Below are 12679 nucleotides of genomic sequence, written 5' to 3'. Positions count from 1 at the left end.
ATGATGTCAATTAAGTGCATTACTATCAGAGTAATAAAACACAGCATGAATTAGGCTTCATGCTGGGTTTTATTTCTCTTTAAGTAATGCAGATGAACCTCGCTTCTGACCTAGTAACTGATAAAACTATTTAAAAAAAGTAAAATATAATGTGATAATCAGATCGATAACATAAACTATTTAAATCTGCTAGTATATCCGATAAAAATATATTATAATTGTCTTTGACATTGTTGACGTTCAGTTGTTCGTGGTGACGACCGCATGTATTTATACATCTCTTACACTTCTCAAGATCTCTTTTCGGCTTTGGAAACGATATAAATTAAATGTCACCAACTAATCTTTCAGGATATCGATTGTACGAGTTACATAATCCCCATTGACACCGTTTAACCATTTTTAATCGTTTTTTTTAAAGAGGAAAACAAAAGAAACTCGTTGGAATAAAAGTGAACCTAAACATGTAGCTTGTCTAGAAAATGGCGGACAGGTCGTTGCGAACGAGTGCGCCCGATTAATCGATCGCTGATTGGTGGATCAATTCTAGTGGGCGGAGCGATCATAGATAAGGCGTCATGTCAATTGGGAGGCGGAAAACTACAACGGGCGAGGCATGGTATGGTATTGCGCAAGGGGGGTTAGAGGGTTAGGGTTTGGGTTAGTGTAAGGGGTCGGGTTAGGGTTTGGGTTAGCCTAAACCCAACCCTAACCCGACCCCTAATCCTAACCCTTACCCTAACCCTTTTTTGGGGTTATCACCCCTGACCATGCCTCGCCCGTTGTAGTTTTCCGCCTCTGTCAATTCGGTAGGAGTGCTGGGGCACAATCCCGGTCAACTCATTATGCAGCCTCGGGCGCGGGAGGACCTCATAAACCTCGAAATACACACACTCGAAAAACACACACACTAACAATATTTAAATGTTATTTTAATTTTCTATTATAGAATGATTTTTTTTACATTTAATGAAACTATTGATGAATTTTAACATATAACTGACAAAAATCTACGCATGATGCAAAATGAACTGTTAATTCTTGCGTATTGAACTCTCTTTACTGGTGATACTTTTTTGCAAATATAATTTACCCTCATTGTTGTCACACGTAATTGCTTGTTTTATTATGTGTTCGTAAATTGCCATACCGTACAATCTTAATGAGTAATGACGGAGTTTTAATTTACTGATAACATATAAGTACGTTACATGTTTAGCACTACATTTGTAAAATATTTTAAATTTAACGTTACTTTACACTTTATTTTAATTATTTAACTTGCTAATATCTAAACAGTATATAGTTTCTGATAATCTATTTTGGACAAGTCACTTTTATATTTTACAAAACAGATATGTAACATATATAATTGAAGCAACACCGAAATATTTTGGCGTTAGATTAATCCACGTTATGACTGCTAAATACTACTACTGATTGAAGACATGGATGATAAATGTGATACGTGATAAGACATCCGTTTTACACAAGGGGTTTATGAAACCACAGGAGGGAAGCCCATATTTTTATGTATGCTATTAAAGAGACAAGGAGTTTAACTTCGTTTACCGTAAAACTAGACCATCTTTACTGTATACCATGTAACTCGAACACTTTTTAATGAATCAACTACACATCGATTGTTTTCGAAAGCTTATAAAAAAATATCAGGAAAAATTAACATCATTACCATTGATCCAACTTTAAATAAAAATAAAGTCAAACTTTTGCGCATACGTACCCCCAATAACCATAGCTTTTCTTTAAGAGCATCCAAAGCCGATCGAATTTATTTAAACACCGGAGAAGCAGTATAAAAGGGCCACACACTCACAAAAAGTCTACTTTTCAGTTGTACACTGGTGTGTAAACAGCAGAAAACAAAAATGATTATTTTGATAATATTTAAGTTTGTATTTAATATTTTCAATGAACTTAGGCATACATATCCTTTAGTATACAAACAATATGTATTTGTAATTTGGTGGTTGAAAGTTATATAGTTATTGATCTACCAAAAAAGTTTTTTGTTGTCTGCTTATAATTCAAATTTCCCTGTAAATGCTAAGCTACGCCCACTTGAAAGGTTAAGAACTTCTCTCAGCCAATAGCTAGCGAATGACTCAAATCAAGTTTACATTTAAATACAGATGCAATACTATACCAAATGGCTGTCTGCTAAACACGTGTTTCTATTTATAAACACTCGAATGTTAGTAGCAAATCACTGGAAGATAAACCCAGCCCACTAGCAGGTTAACATTTTTCCACCGCAAAAACAAGCAGTTGAGATCCGGCTTTTAAGCTACATGTGTATAAAAAAGAAAAGGCATGCGTTATGTAAAAAAGAAATTGACGCGAATCAACGGTCACAGTTTTAGGGCAATTTTTTACCAGCTTTTCTCAAATTGATAAAGGTTTACCGCCAACTATCAGTCTCAAGTACTCCCTACAACCTAAAGGCAAAGCCGTACATTTGTAGTAAACAGAAATGTTTTTCCTACCAAATGCACACTATTCAAAAATAAAGCACGGCAAGTGCCCAAATAGAGAATTGTGTCTTAAAATAAATGATGTTGTTTTTTTATGTAGAGACTATAGCATTTAACAACAAAACCGAAGATCTATAAATACAAATTTTGATAGATCTTTGACCAAAATTATTTAGTTTACTGTAACCTATGCGGTATTTAGACGGACCAAACAACAACAACACCCGAGAAATATTTAACACATTAGGTATTAAAAACACGTTTATTGAGAAGTTGTGATCTCTTCAGAAATAAATTGGTGAGATGGCAATGACACTTATTTGAAAGTAAATATGCTGCAATTAACAAATGGCACTTTTCTTTTAAATAACGACGAATGGATGGCGAGTATTTTTCGGGAAGAGTTATTTCCGGACATTTAGCATATTTTATGACTGATTTTCGAATTTTGTCATCCTATCAAATAAGTGCTTGGATAATTAAGGCAATATGTTTGGTGACTATATACTTTTGCAAAACTCGGAAGAAAAATGGTTCTGCACAAAGGACGTCACAAAGACAGATTGAGATATTGAATGTGACTCGTGCAAGCTTTGGATACACACCTCTTGCGCACTAGTATCGCCCCAGGAATATATGATCCTGCAAGCCACAAACTGTTCTTGGTCGTGACCAAAGTATGACTCAGATAACATTTCATCATCCTTTTCTAGTGTATTGTAAGATTTTGTAACCAGATACCAGTTTAAAGTTTTATCTGATACTTATATGTAACGCAACGAACGTATCCAGTCAATCACACGTTTTTTCAAATAACTAGCTCCACGTTTGCGTTGTTATGTAGTCTAGATAAATTTATGTTATATTATTTCATAAATTTATAGTCTACATTAATGTAAATTTTATTTTAGAATAAACTTGTATGCGATAAAAACGGCAATAGAACAAAGTTGGGTACATACGATAACTCATTTATATTTTTAAAAACTATTTCGTGTTTAAAAAGTATTTTAAAACGCAATTATTTAAAGATTTTATGTAATAAACAACACTCGATTTAAATATTGTGGTAAATATCCATCACTCAAGCACTGGAGAGCCCATGCGGTTCTACATCCGGCAATCTTGAACTGTGACGCTCATAGACAATTGTCAAATTATCTTAAACACATTGTTGTCGTTTGATTTTAATAAATCTTAATTCAAGTAACAAGTCTCCATATCGAACAAGCTTTTCTTCAGTTATTAATATCAAGATAGGTTTAAGCTAAGGTTCACTTTTTTGTGAATGTTCGCAGGGTACAAATAAACTTTTTTTTCAGTCAGCCTGATATCATTTCTTGTAATATAAATAGTCACAAAACGACTCCCCTCAATCTCCCTGCTGTCTCGAACGTCGATCAGTATCGCTAGCTATCTCAATGTTACACAGGATACTGTCTGTTATGGAAAACGTTTCGTTGTCTTTTTATTAATTCCCCGTTATTCTAAGGATATAGCCAGACAAAAAAATGCCGCGGGAGGGGGTGGCCTGAAATATTATCTTTTTCTTGAACAAAAGTCGGGTGATAATATTTTTTTACGTTTAAAGTGACTGTAAAGTATGTATATTCCATCATCATTCATTAATTATACATTCAACGCTGTTATATTTGTTATTTTATTTTCATAAATTATGCGTTTTACTCTATCCAATCGTCAATAGCCGATAGCTTTGTGTGCATGATTTATAAAAATTACAGATGTAGTTTGAAGCAGGCAACGGCTTAAAAATGGAAGCCCCCGACCCAATCCCCTGAACTTAGTAATTCCTTTGTGGTCGTCAGCTGCTATAGAACCGCGTTGTCTCGGGCTGCGATATAACTAATTATCCCTTTGCCACTTAGATTCGTTTTTTTACGGATTTGTAGTCCCTTAGAAAGTTACATTTGATTAAATGCATTTCGTACTTAATTCAAGTTAAAAAGGCTTCATTTCCAACCCTTAGTTACTGATGAGCAGCAAACAGCATAAAACTTGACCAGATTGCGAGTTACTCGCAGGCGGTTCTGGTTTTATGCTAGTTGCAAAAGCAATTTTCATTTTGCTTCTTGTGGGGGAAAGGGCTACCATTTCCGATTTCAGTATTATCCTGGGATCTTGATCCATCAGTTCCGCCATTGTGTGTTGACTGTTTGCGAGATCTTTCTATCTATCTATGCAATATGCTGGAGCAACGGCAGCGAAGTGGCTAAACCATAGCGTTACTTATAGCTTCAATGGTAATGGGAGCCCAGCTCGTTCACTCGAATCCAGACGACTTTTGAGATATTAATAATCTGTGCAATTCTTCATGTAAATAAACTGTATTAATGTCCATGAATATAATACACATTAAAAAACTATATTAAAATGTATTCTAGTTTTCCCGCCCCAATTTGCAGTTCCCAGCATAGCACATATGTGTGCTCATGCTGAATGCAGCTAATTGATCCTTCGTAAATGCCCTCTTCCAGGCAGACGATATCTGTATGAAAGGATAAAGAGTCTGTGTCATTTTCAATACAGCATTTATGACCCCCTGCCTTGCTGCATGCAATAAGTTGAGTTATCCCACGCACTCGTCGACTGAATGAAATATTGCTTACACATATAAATGGAATCTATACCGGAGTGTATGTTTGTATATAATGAATTTTTATAGAGTAACTGCATTAACACCATTTGATCTTGAATTTAATTTGGCACAAACCATCGGATTATCGGATTATTCCCACTACTACATGAATTGTTTATAGTCTTGATAGTTCCATACATTACCTTAATACGAAATCTTCGTAACAAAATTAAACTGGGTCTGCTGAGAATAATAAATAGGACAAAGCCATATGTTGAATATTTCAACATATACATTGAGCTGCATTAACCACGATGTTTACACTTCTGTACCCCTAAATATGTGTCTATAATAAAGAGCATTAAAATGTTTTTGCCGATCAAACGACTTAACCCATTTATGCCTAGTGGACTCTCCCATCCTTCTAAATTGGATCAATTTATTTTAAAAAATAGGGATGTCTAGTATATTTATTTCTATATTTAGAATATTTCTTACAGAAAATCCTTAAAGCAAACAGCGCAGACCCAGATTAGACGCCTCATCATGCGGCGTCTCATATGGGTCTACGCTGTTTGCCACGGCCTTTTTTCTAGACGCTAGGCATAAATGAATTAAAACACTAAATAGCTCTTCTATCATGACCCCTTTATATGCCTATTTTTATTGTTCCCAACCGGTGAAACTTCGTCTGTCTGTCAGTCTGTCTGTCTGTCTGTCAGTCAGTCCGTCACACTTTGCTGGATCCTGCGATAACTTTAAAAGTTCTTAATATTTTTTCATGAAACTTGAAACATGGGTAGATGGAAATATGGAGATTATGCACGTCATTTTATTTTGTGCCTACGTCATAAACTCTGGTTGCTATGGCAACAAATATAAAAAATAATTAAAAAAAATACTGACAATGGTGGAGTTTCACCGGTAGGGGACCATATTGCTTGGCAATCTCTTGTTACAGATGTTATCATTTTCTTTCAGCGATACAATACATTACATATAATTGTTCTTGTTTAATGCATTTGTCGCAAAATGTGAGATACAAATTTAAGCAATTAAGCTATTTAAATTAAAAACTGAATACAATTCGAATGTCTCTGTTCGTCACAAACAGATACTAAACTATTAAAGCATCATAACGGGACACTTTTACTTTCATTTAATAAATATAAATTCATGCTTACTCCGTGCTCGTTCCCTGTTCATCATTTGTCAAGTAAAATATAGTATTTTTGTATTAATGATTTACCCTTTCTTACAGCCTTTTCTGATTGCCATTGTTTTCGAGAGATTATATGATTCTTCCTAATATTCTGTCATTTTGTTCGTCACACCGATCATCATGAATCGTCAATTTTTGCCCTGAACATTTAAATCAGATACTAATGTCATTAAACGTGTGAATATATAAGTTGTATTAAGTTTCTCTGCAAAAACTGATCTATTTTATTACGGGTAAACAGTTTTGTTCAGTCAGGATTGGGTTATCAATGTCGCATTCTGTAATTTTAACAAACAGCATTGCAGTTCTATCTCAAAATTTAAATGTCGTTTTTCAAATAAGCGAAGTAGCCACTCGAAGTATAGTTTATTGTTAAGATGGTCTTAACGTAATTTACAGTAACTCGATTTCAAAACAACCATAAGGTTATCTAGAAAGTACAACTCTCGCCAGACAAATTTACCCTGGTGTCTATGTTTTTAAGTCGCATGTGCGCGAAGCAGCCGAGTACCCTGTAGATGACAGCCTTTATATATGAATATTTTCTGATTCTCCATTGTGTGTATGTGCATGCGTGCGTGTGTGCGTGTGACTTATGTGTCAATTTAAGCTTACAATAGATTGCAGTTTATTATGTATTAAGAGCTGACACGTGCATTTTAAAGCCGTCTTGCATTTTTACTATTGAAATTAATGTTTCAGAAATTTCTTGGTGGGAATTCCTGTCTGCTCCACCTGGTCATTATCTTTGCAAAAGTAAAAACTTGTGAACATCTCAGAAGTCACTGTTTTCTAATCTTCACGAAACTTGCGCCGAGTATATGCTTAAATGACACTTCGGCCAATTTTGTATATGGTTCCACTTAGATGAAATACGTGGCTGCAAAGAGCGGCGCAGTTTTCCTTACGCCAATATATTGAAACCGTGTGAACACTTCATACGCCACTTTTGCCCAATCTTTATCAAAACTTGCAAGGAACATTTGATCTAATTTGATGATATCTCGGTCGACTTCGAAAGTGGTATGTTGAAAATCAAAGTAAACGTTAATTCCCCTTATATGAATATCGTGAGGCTGGATACGGCTATACCAAAATATAATGTGCATTCTGCACAGGCTAATCAAGAACGAGACATTCCGCTTTTATGATATGTTCCGTTTCAAGAAAGTCTCTTCTTACTAAAACTAAAGTTCAGGCGGAAAGTGTCGTTCCTGATTAGCCTATGCAGACTGCACATGCTCATCTGGGACTACACTTTACGCACATGCATTAAACCCCGTTTTTAAAGAGCACGGCTCATATAATTTATATAATATATTTATAACGTTTAATATTCATTAACTAATTGAATCGTTATTGCGAGTATGCACGATTTTGTCAAATATTTATGAATATATATCAAATGTTTTAACAATTTATTATACATATATTTAATTATAGATTAAAATAAAAGTTAAGAAGAACATGTGTCGAAAAATGTGAAATAAGCCAGAAATTTAATTCTGAAATCGTAAAGGTATGTACAGTCGAATTTGCTAGCCTGTATATCATGCATGTACGACTTGGATCTAAATTTGGGTTAACGGATACTTTTAATGCCCTGCAACGATAACTATTCATTCGACACACGAACACTAACTCCGATCCTTATTGTAGGAAAATATGTGCGAAATATCTTCGTCACAATCGGCGCGGGGCGCTAATTTGCCTTTGCTGCATTTTATGAAATTCATCTTCAATGTATAATTTTTCTCGACTATGTTGTGTTATTGTAACATATTTGTATCAATGTATTTCAATTTAACACATATTAAAATCGTGCATTTTTTCTTTAAAATTGATTTCAAATGATAATCAACTTTGTATGAATTAATACAGTTTCATCTCAAATGTATTTGCCTGTATACGTATTGGGGAAGTAAGTTGAAACTACATGACAACGAAAGAATACACATTTTATTGGACATATCTGTATTTAACAAAGTTTGTAGAGTTTAACGCTAACACAATTATACCAATTTTGAGTTAAAATATGATTTGTTATGCTCATACAAGAAATAATGCTCCTTCAGAAAGTATGCCATTCTTCCGCAACAGTTGTGTAGCACCCTGAACTTTATGAATGGTTGGATTATTAGATAAAGGGCGTCTTTTATTTTGAACAAAATCATGATGGCACGCACGGACTATTGCTTGAACCGGTGACCTCTCCATTGTACACATCTGATCTAGCTTTAAAATTGGCCTTAATAGTGTCAAAATCAACATTCTGACAAAGTTTCATCAATATTTACGCAAAACATTTACGTAAAAATGTGAGCTCTATGGAGGTTACTCAGTTTTTCTAAGACTTGACATCATAACGTTGTTTTTTGTGACGCCGTCATCCAGATTTGAACTAGACTTAAATATTGCCAATATTAATATTCCGACATCACGATTGGGTCAAAATTGTGGCTTCTAGAGTGGTAAAAGAGTTTTTTCTTTTACTTGACCTGATGATCTAGATTCGACCTTTGCCAAGATGTTATCAAAATTAACAGTCTGACCTACACGCATCAGGATTGGATAAAATAATTAGCATCTAGATTGCTTACGAGCGTAAAGTTGACGACGAGCGACGCACTGCTCGACGCACGACGAACGACAATGAACAACGGACGTATGGTAACACAATAGCTCCTCACGAGAATTTCGTGCTCATATGAGCTTAAAAACGAAAAACAAGAAAGAAAAAAATCAAATAAAGCAAGAAAGATTTAAAAATAAATCAACAACATGAATACTTTAACATTTGCGCCAAACTTCGCCAAACTATGTCCGATAACAAAGTATTGCCAACATGAGAGGGAACATGTTTCAATTAAAGGCATTCCACACCCTGATCCTCTGAGTGATCGCAGTTGTGGTTACTGATGTAGCTACACTGGGTCAATGTCATCTCGGAGCCCGTGCAGTTGACGTCATCCATCAGTATTAGACCAGTTCCCATCCCAAAAAATGCCTCGTACCTGCTCACCCCTGTACTTCCGCTATAATATTATGAGAATATTAAGTCAATAAAAACGTCCATAAACGTGTATATTTAATACTAAACGAATTGCAAATAAAATGGTGTATATTGTCTCCATTTTCGTTTTGATATTGAATGTATTGATAATAAAAAAATATGTTAACAACGAACATTGTATACCAATCAAACAAAGACATATATATCAATGGTTTTAAATGAATGATCATTTCCTGGTCTATACTGTGTTTTCCCTTTATAGCTTCATTTTAAGTGGAAAAGCTTTTATTTAATAAGAATTGTTATTCTGTGCGCAAGTAAAACACGGACGATTACCTGTATCCAAACGTTCTGCAAGTCACGTCCAGATTAAGGATCCAGTACGGCTCGAAACTGTATCCAGAACCGTATTCCCATCCATCGTCACACACCGTTCCCCATGTACCCCCGATGTTGACCTCAATGCGCCCCTTTTTGGGGTCACACACCCCAGCCCCGCCCCCGTCACACAGACGCCACGACGTCCCATCAGGCTTGGTGACCGCGTTGGTACAGGCGTCGATGCATACAAGACTGTCTGTGGAGCGTAGCGTTTATTGTAAGTTATTATTTTATAGGATTAATACATTTAAAATGTATTTATTGAACATCGAAATACATGTATTATACGATCAGCATGCCGTCTGGCCTATAAAGCGTACTACACATATAGAAATTGTCATACATTATATACTGACGTCCGCATGTACACAAAACAATGACAAAACATCAACGTCTTAATTTTAATAAAGAAATAATCCCAGTGAGCTATTTCTAATTGTGTCAAAATTCTAACTCTTATCTGCAATTGTATATTGCCACGTGCATCCTATAATAATATGTCTTTATTTCTTAATTACAGATTTTTCTGGCATCGTTCCAAAAAATGCCCTATTGCAATTCCTGAACACGATAAAGTACAAAGTTTGACCGAATGTGAATGTTAAAAGATTCGAAGTCTCCTTTACTTACATGTTGAAGGTTTCCCAAAGTGCGGCGTGTCTTCTGTCTGAAACATGTTCACAAAAAGAGATGGTTTAAGATTATAACAGACAAACAAACATTCTGACAAAATTGTAAACCTTCTTTCTGATTCATAATCATAGCCGTAGTGGTTTTAGCGGAAAATTCCGGCCAATTCTTGATAATAAACAAGGAAATAATACTATTTTATTATTATTATTATTATTATTATTAGTAGTAGTAGTAGTAGTATTGTGTACGTTAGTTAACAATCTGAACTCGACTCTATTTTGGTAGAATACTGTATCAAATTGTATGAATATTTGACAATATTTACAGGCGGTATTGTTTATGATTTTTTCACAACGTGCTTCATGAATGTTATTAAAGATGATAAAGTCGTTTTACATCGACAATGTTACGCTAATAATAAAACTTTTAAATCCAATTATTCTCTTCGGCTAAGGTTTTGAAGGAAAAAAGTCCAGTTCAGCTTTTTTTTTAAACATTAACTTTTTCATTTCATAGACAAAACAATAGCAATATATTGAACATTATCCACCCTTTGATTGTTTCCCAAACATAAATATTACATATAATAATTGTTCGTATATAAAAATAATGCATACACAAAAAGAGTTTTTTAAAAACAAAAGATTTAAGAGTAGATTCTGTTCTGGATAAAGTCGATGACGGACGATTGTGTAAGGCCAAGTTAATATGAACGTCTATTTACCGTCTCCTCTGCGTACACCACGTGTTCCCAGGATGCGCAGTCCAGCGTTCTGTTCGCGTGCTTTACCTGGTTCAGACGACACCAGGACGCCGTCTGGCGCCAAAAGAACGCAATGCACGTCAGTCCAGCGTCGACGCATTTCATCTGGCATTTCTCTTTGCTTGTTATCTGAAATTTAAATAATGTTTTTAAAAAAAAGAAAGAACAGGTCGCAGGTTGCAAAAAATATAATGTTGGCTTTCGGAAGATAATTCCTGCTTAACCCGTTTATGCCTAGCGTCTAGAAAAAAGGCCTTGGCAAACAGCGTAGACCCAGATGAGACGCCGCATGATGCGGCGTCTCATCTGGGTCTGCGCTGTCTGCTTAAAGGAATTTCTGTAAGAAATATTCTTAACATAGAAATAAATATACTAGACATCCCTTATTTTGGAAATAAATTGATCCAATTTAGAAAGATGGGAGAGTCCACTAGGCATAAATGGGTTAAGGGAGTACACAGGAACATTATGATCTCGCCAAAAAGCAAGAAAAAAAAAACACACAAACTGATTCTGATTATATTGGTTATGTTATTGTTGTCTGTTTGTGTAATACTTTAGTTTCCTTTGTCGAAAAGTATCCGAGCAAAGTGTGACAAAGGAATAAAACGTTTTTAACATCAGTGAAGGCGAATACTGGCCCCATAAACACACGACTCGTTAAAGGTATATTTGATCAAACGCATACTAAATAATGAGTGTTTGTTTACACAACATTTAGTTTAACCACAATATTAATGTCCCGATTACAGACTTTATTATGATTTTCGGAAACTCAATTGCGTACAACAACAATACGATCATTTTGTCATTATTTTGTTCCGTCTTACATTGACAAACAAACACGTACAGTGATGTGACTATCAACAAGTGCATTTACCTTATAAAAATCCCAGCCGGACATGGGCGATCCATAAAATTGATCCCAGCACGCAGTCTCGTACCTGAACTTACGGGTCACCACGGTCCTTGTCGTCATCTGGCCGACGGCGCCAGAGACGCATACGAACAAAAGAAATAACACTGAATTAACCATCTCTGGAAGGCCAAACATACTCCTTACGTTGTGGCCCTATACTAGTTGTTAGAAGAAGTACACCTCTTCATTTAATGCGAGCAACTACAGTAACACCCTTGCAAAACGCCCCCCATCCAAACTGTCGGAAAAAAATGCAATATGCTTGTTAATAGCACGAATAATTAGTCATTGCACATAAATATTTGTGTGCTATATACGAAACAAAACATTATTTTATGATCAAACACTTATGATCGTAAGAAAAACAATACATTACAAACGTATTGCGTTATGCAGGTAATTTTAACGTTTAAAAATGTCATTTGGGCGACTTCCGGTTGTCCTCAAAGGAAATACGTTGTTATTGCTTTGATAACTGAAACTGAAGCGTCATACTGTTGTGTCTGCTAAGGTTTCTTTATCAAATACATAGAGGATATTTGTTGGATTCGGTGGAATATAGATAAAATAAAGCAGTTTCATGCTCCATTCTTAAATCATTTAGCTACCTGTATAAACTTGAATGACTAATACGCACAGCAAACAACATTTTGCAGA

The 12679-nt window shown here is 35.2% G+C and overlaps 1 protein-coding gene across 1 annotated transcript; it reads right to left on the bottom strand.

Annotated features, from left to right (window-relative positions):
* Positions 1 to 8257: 8257 nt before the first annotated feature.
* LOC127858283 (deleted in malignant brain tumors 1 protein-like) lies at positions 8258 to 12196 on the bottom strand. The gene is made up of 5 exons (XM_052395273.1): positions 11984 to 12196; positions 11065 to 11232; positions 10338 to 10374; positions 9663 to 9903; positions 8258 to 9348 (listed from the first exon to the last, which is right to left on the bottom strand). Exons 1-5 carry the CDS (start codon positions 12155 to 12157, stop codon positions 9180 to 9182), a joined length of 789 nt encoding a protein of 262 aa, XP_052251233.1. The 5' UTR covers positions 12158 to 12196; the 3' UTR covers positions 8258 to 9179.
* Between the last annotated feature and the right edge of the window lie 483 nt (positions 12197 to 12679).

This window comes from Dreissena polymorpha, chromosome 14 (genome assembly GCF_020536995.1).
Source record: "Dreissena polymorpha isolate Duluth1 chromosome 14, UMN_Dpol_1.0, whole genome shotgun sequence".
NCBI lineage: Eukaryota > Metazoa > Mollusca > Bivalvia > Myida > Dreissenidae > Dreissena > Dreissena polymorpha.
Note: the sequence above shows the minus strand (reverse complement) of the source record. Positions and strands in the feature narration are given on the sequence as shown.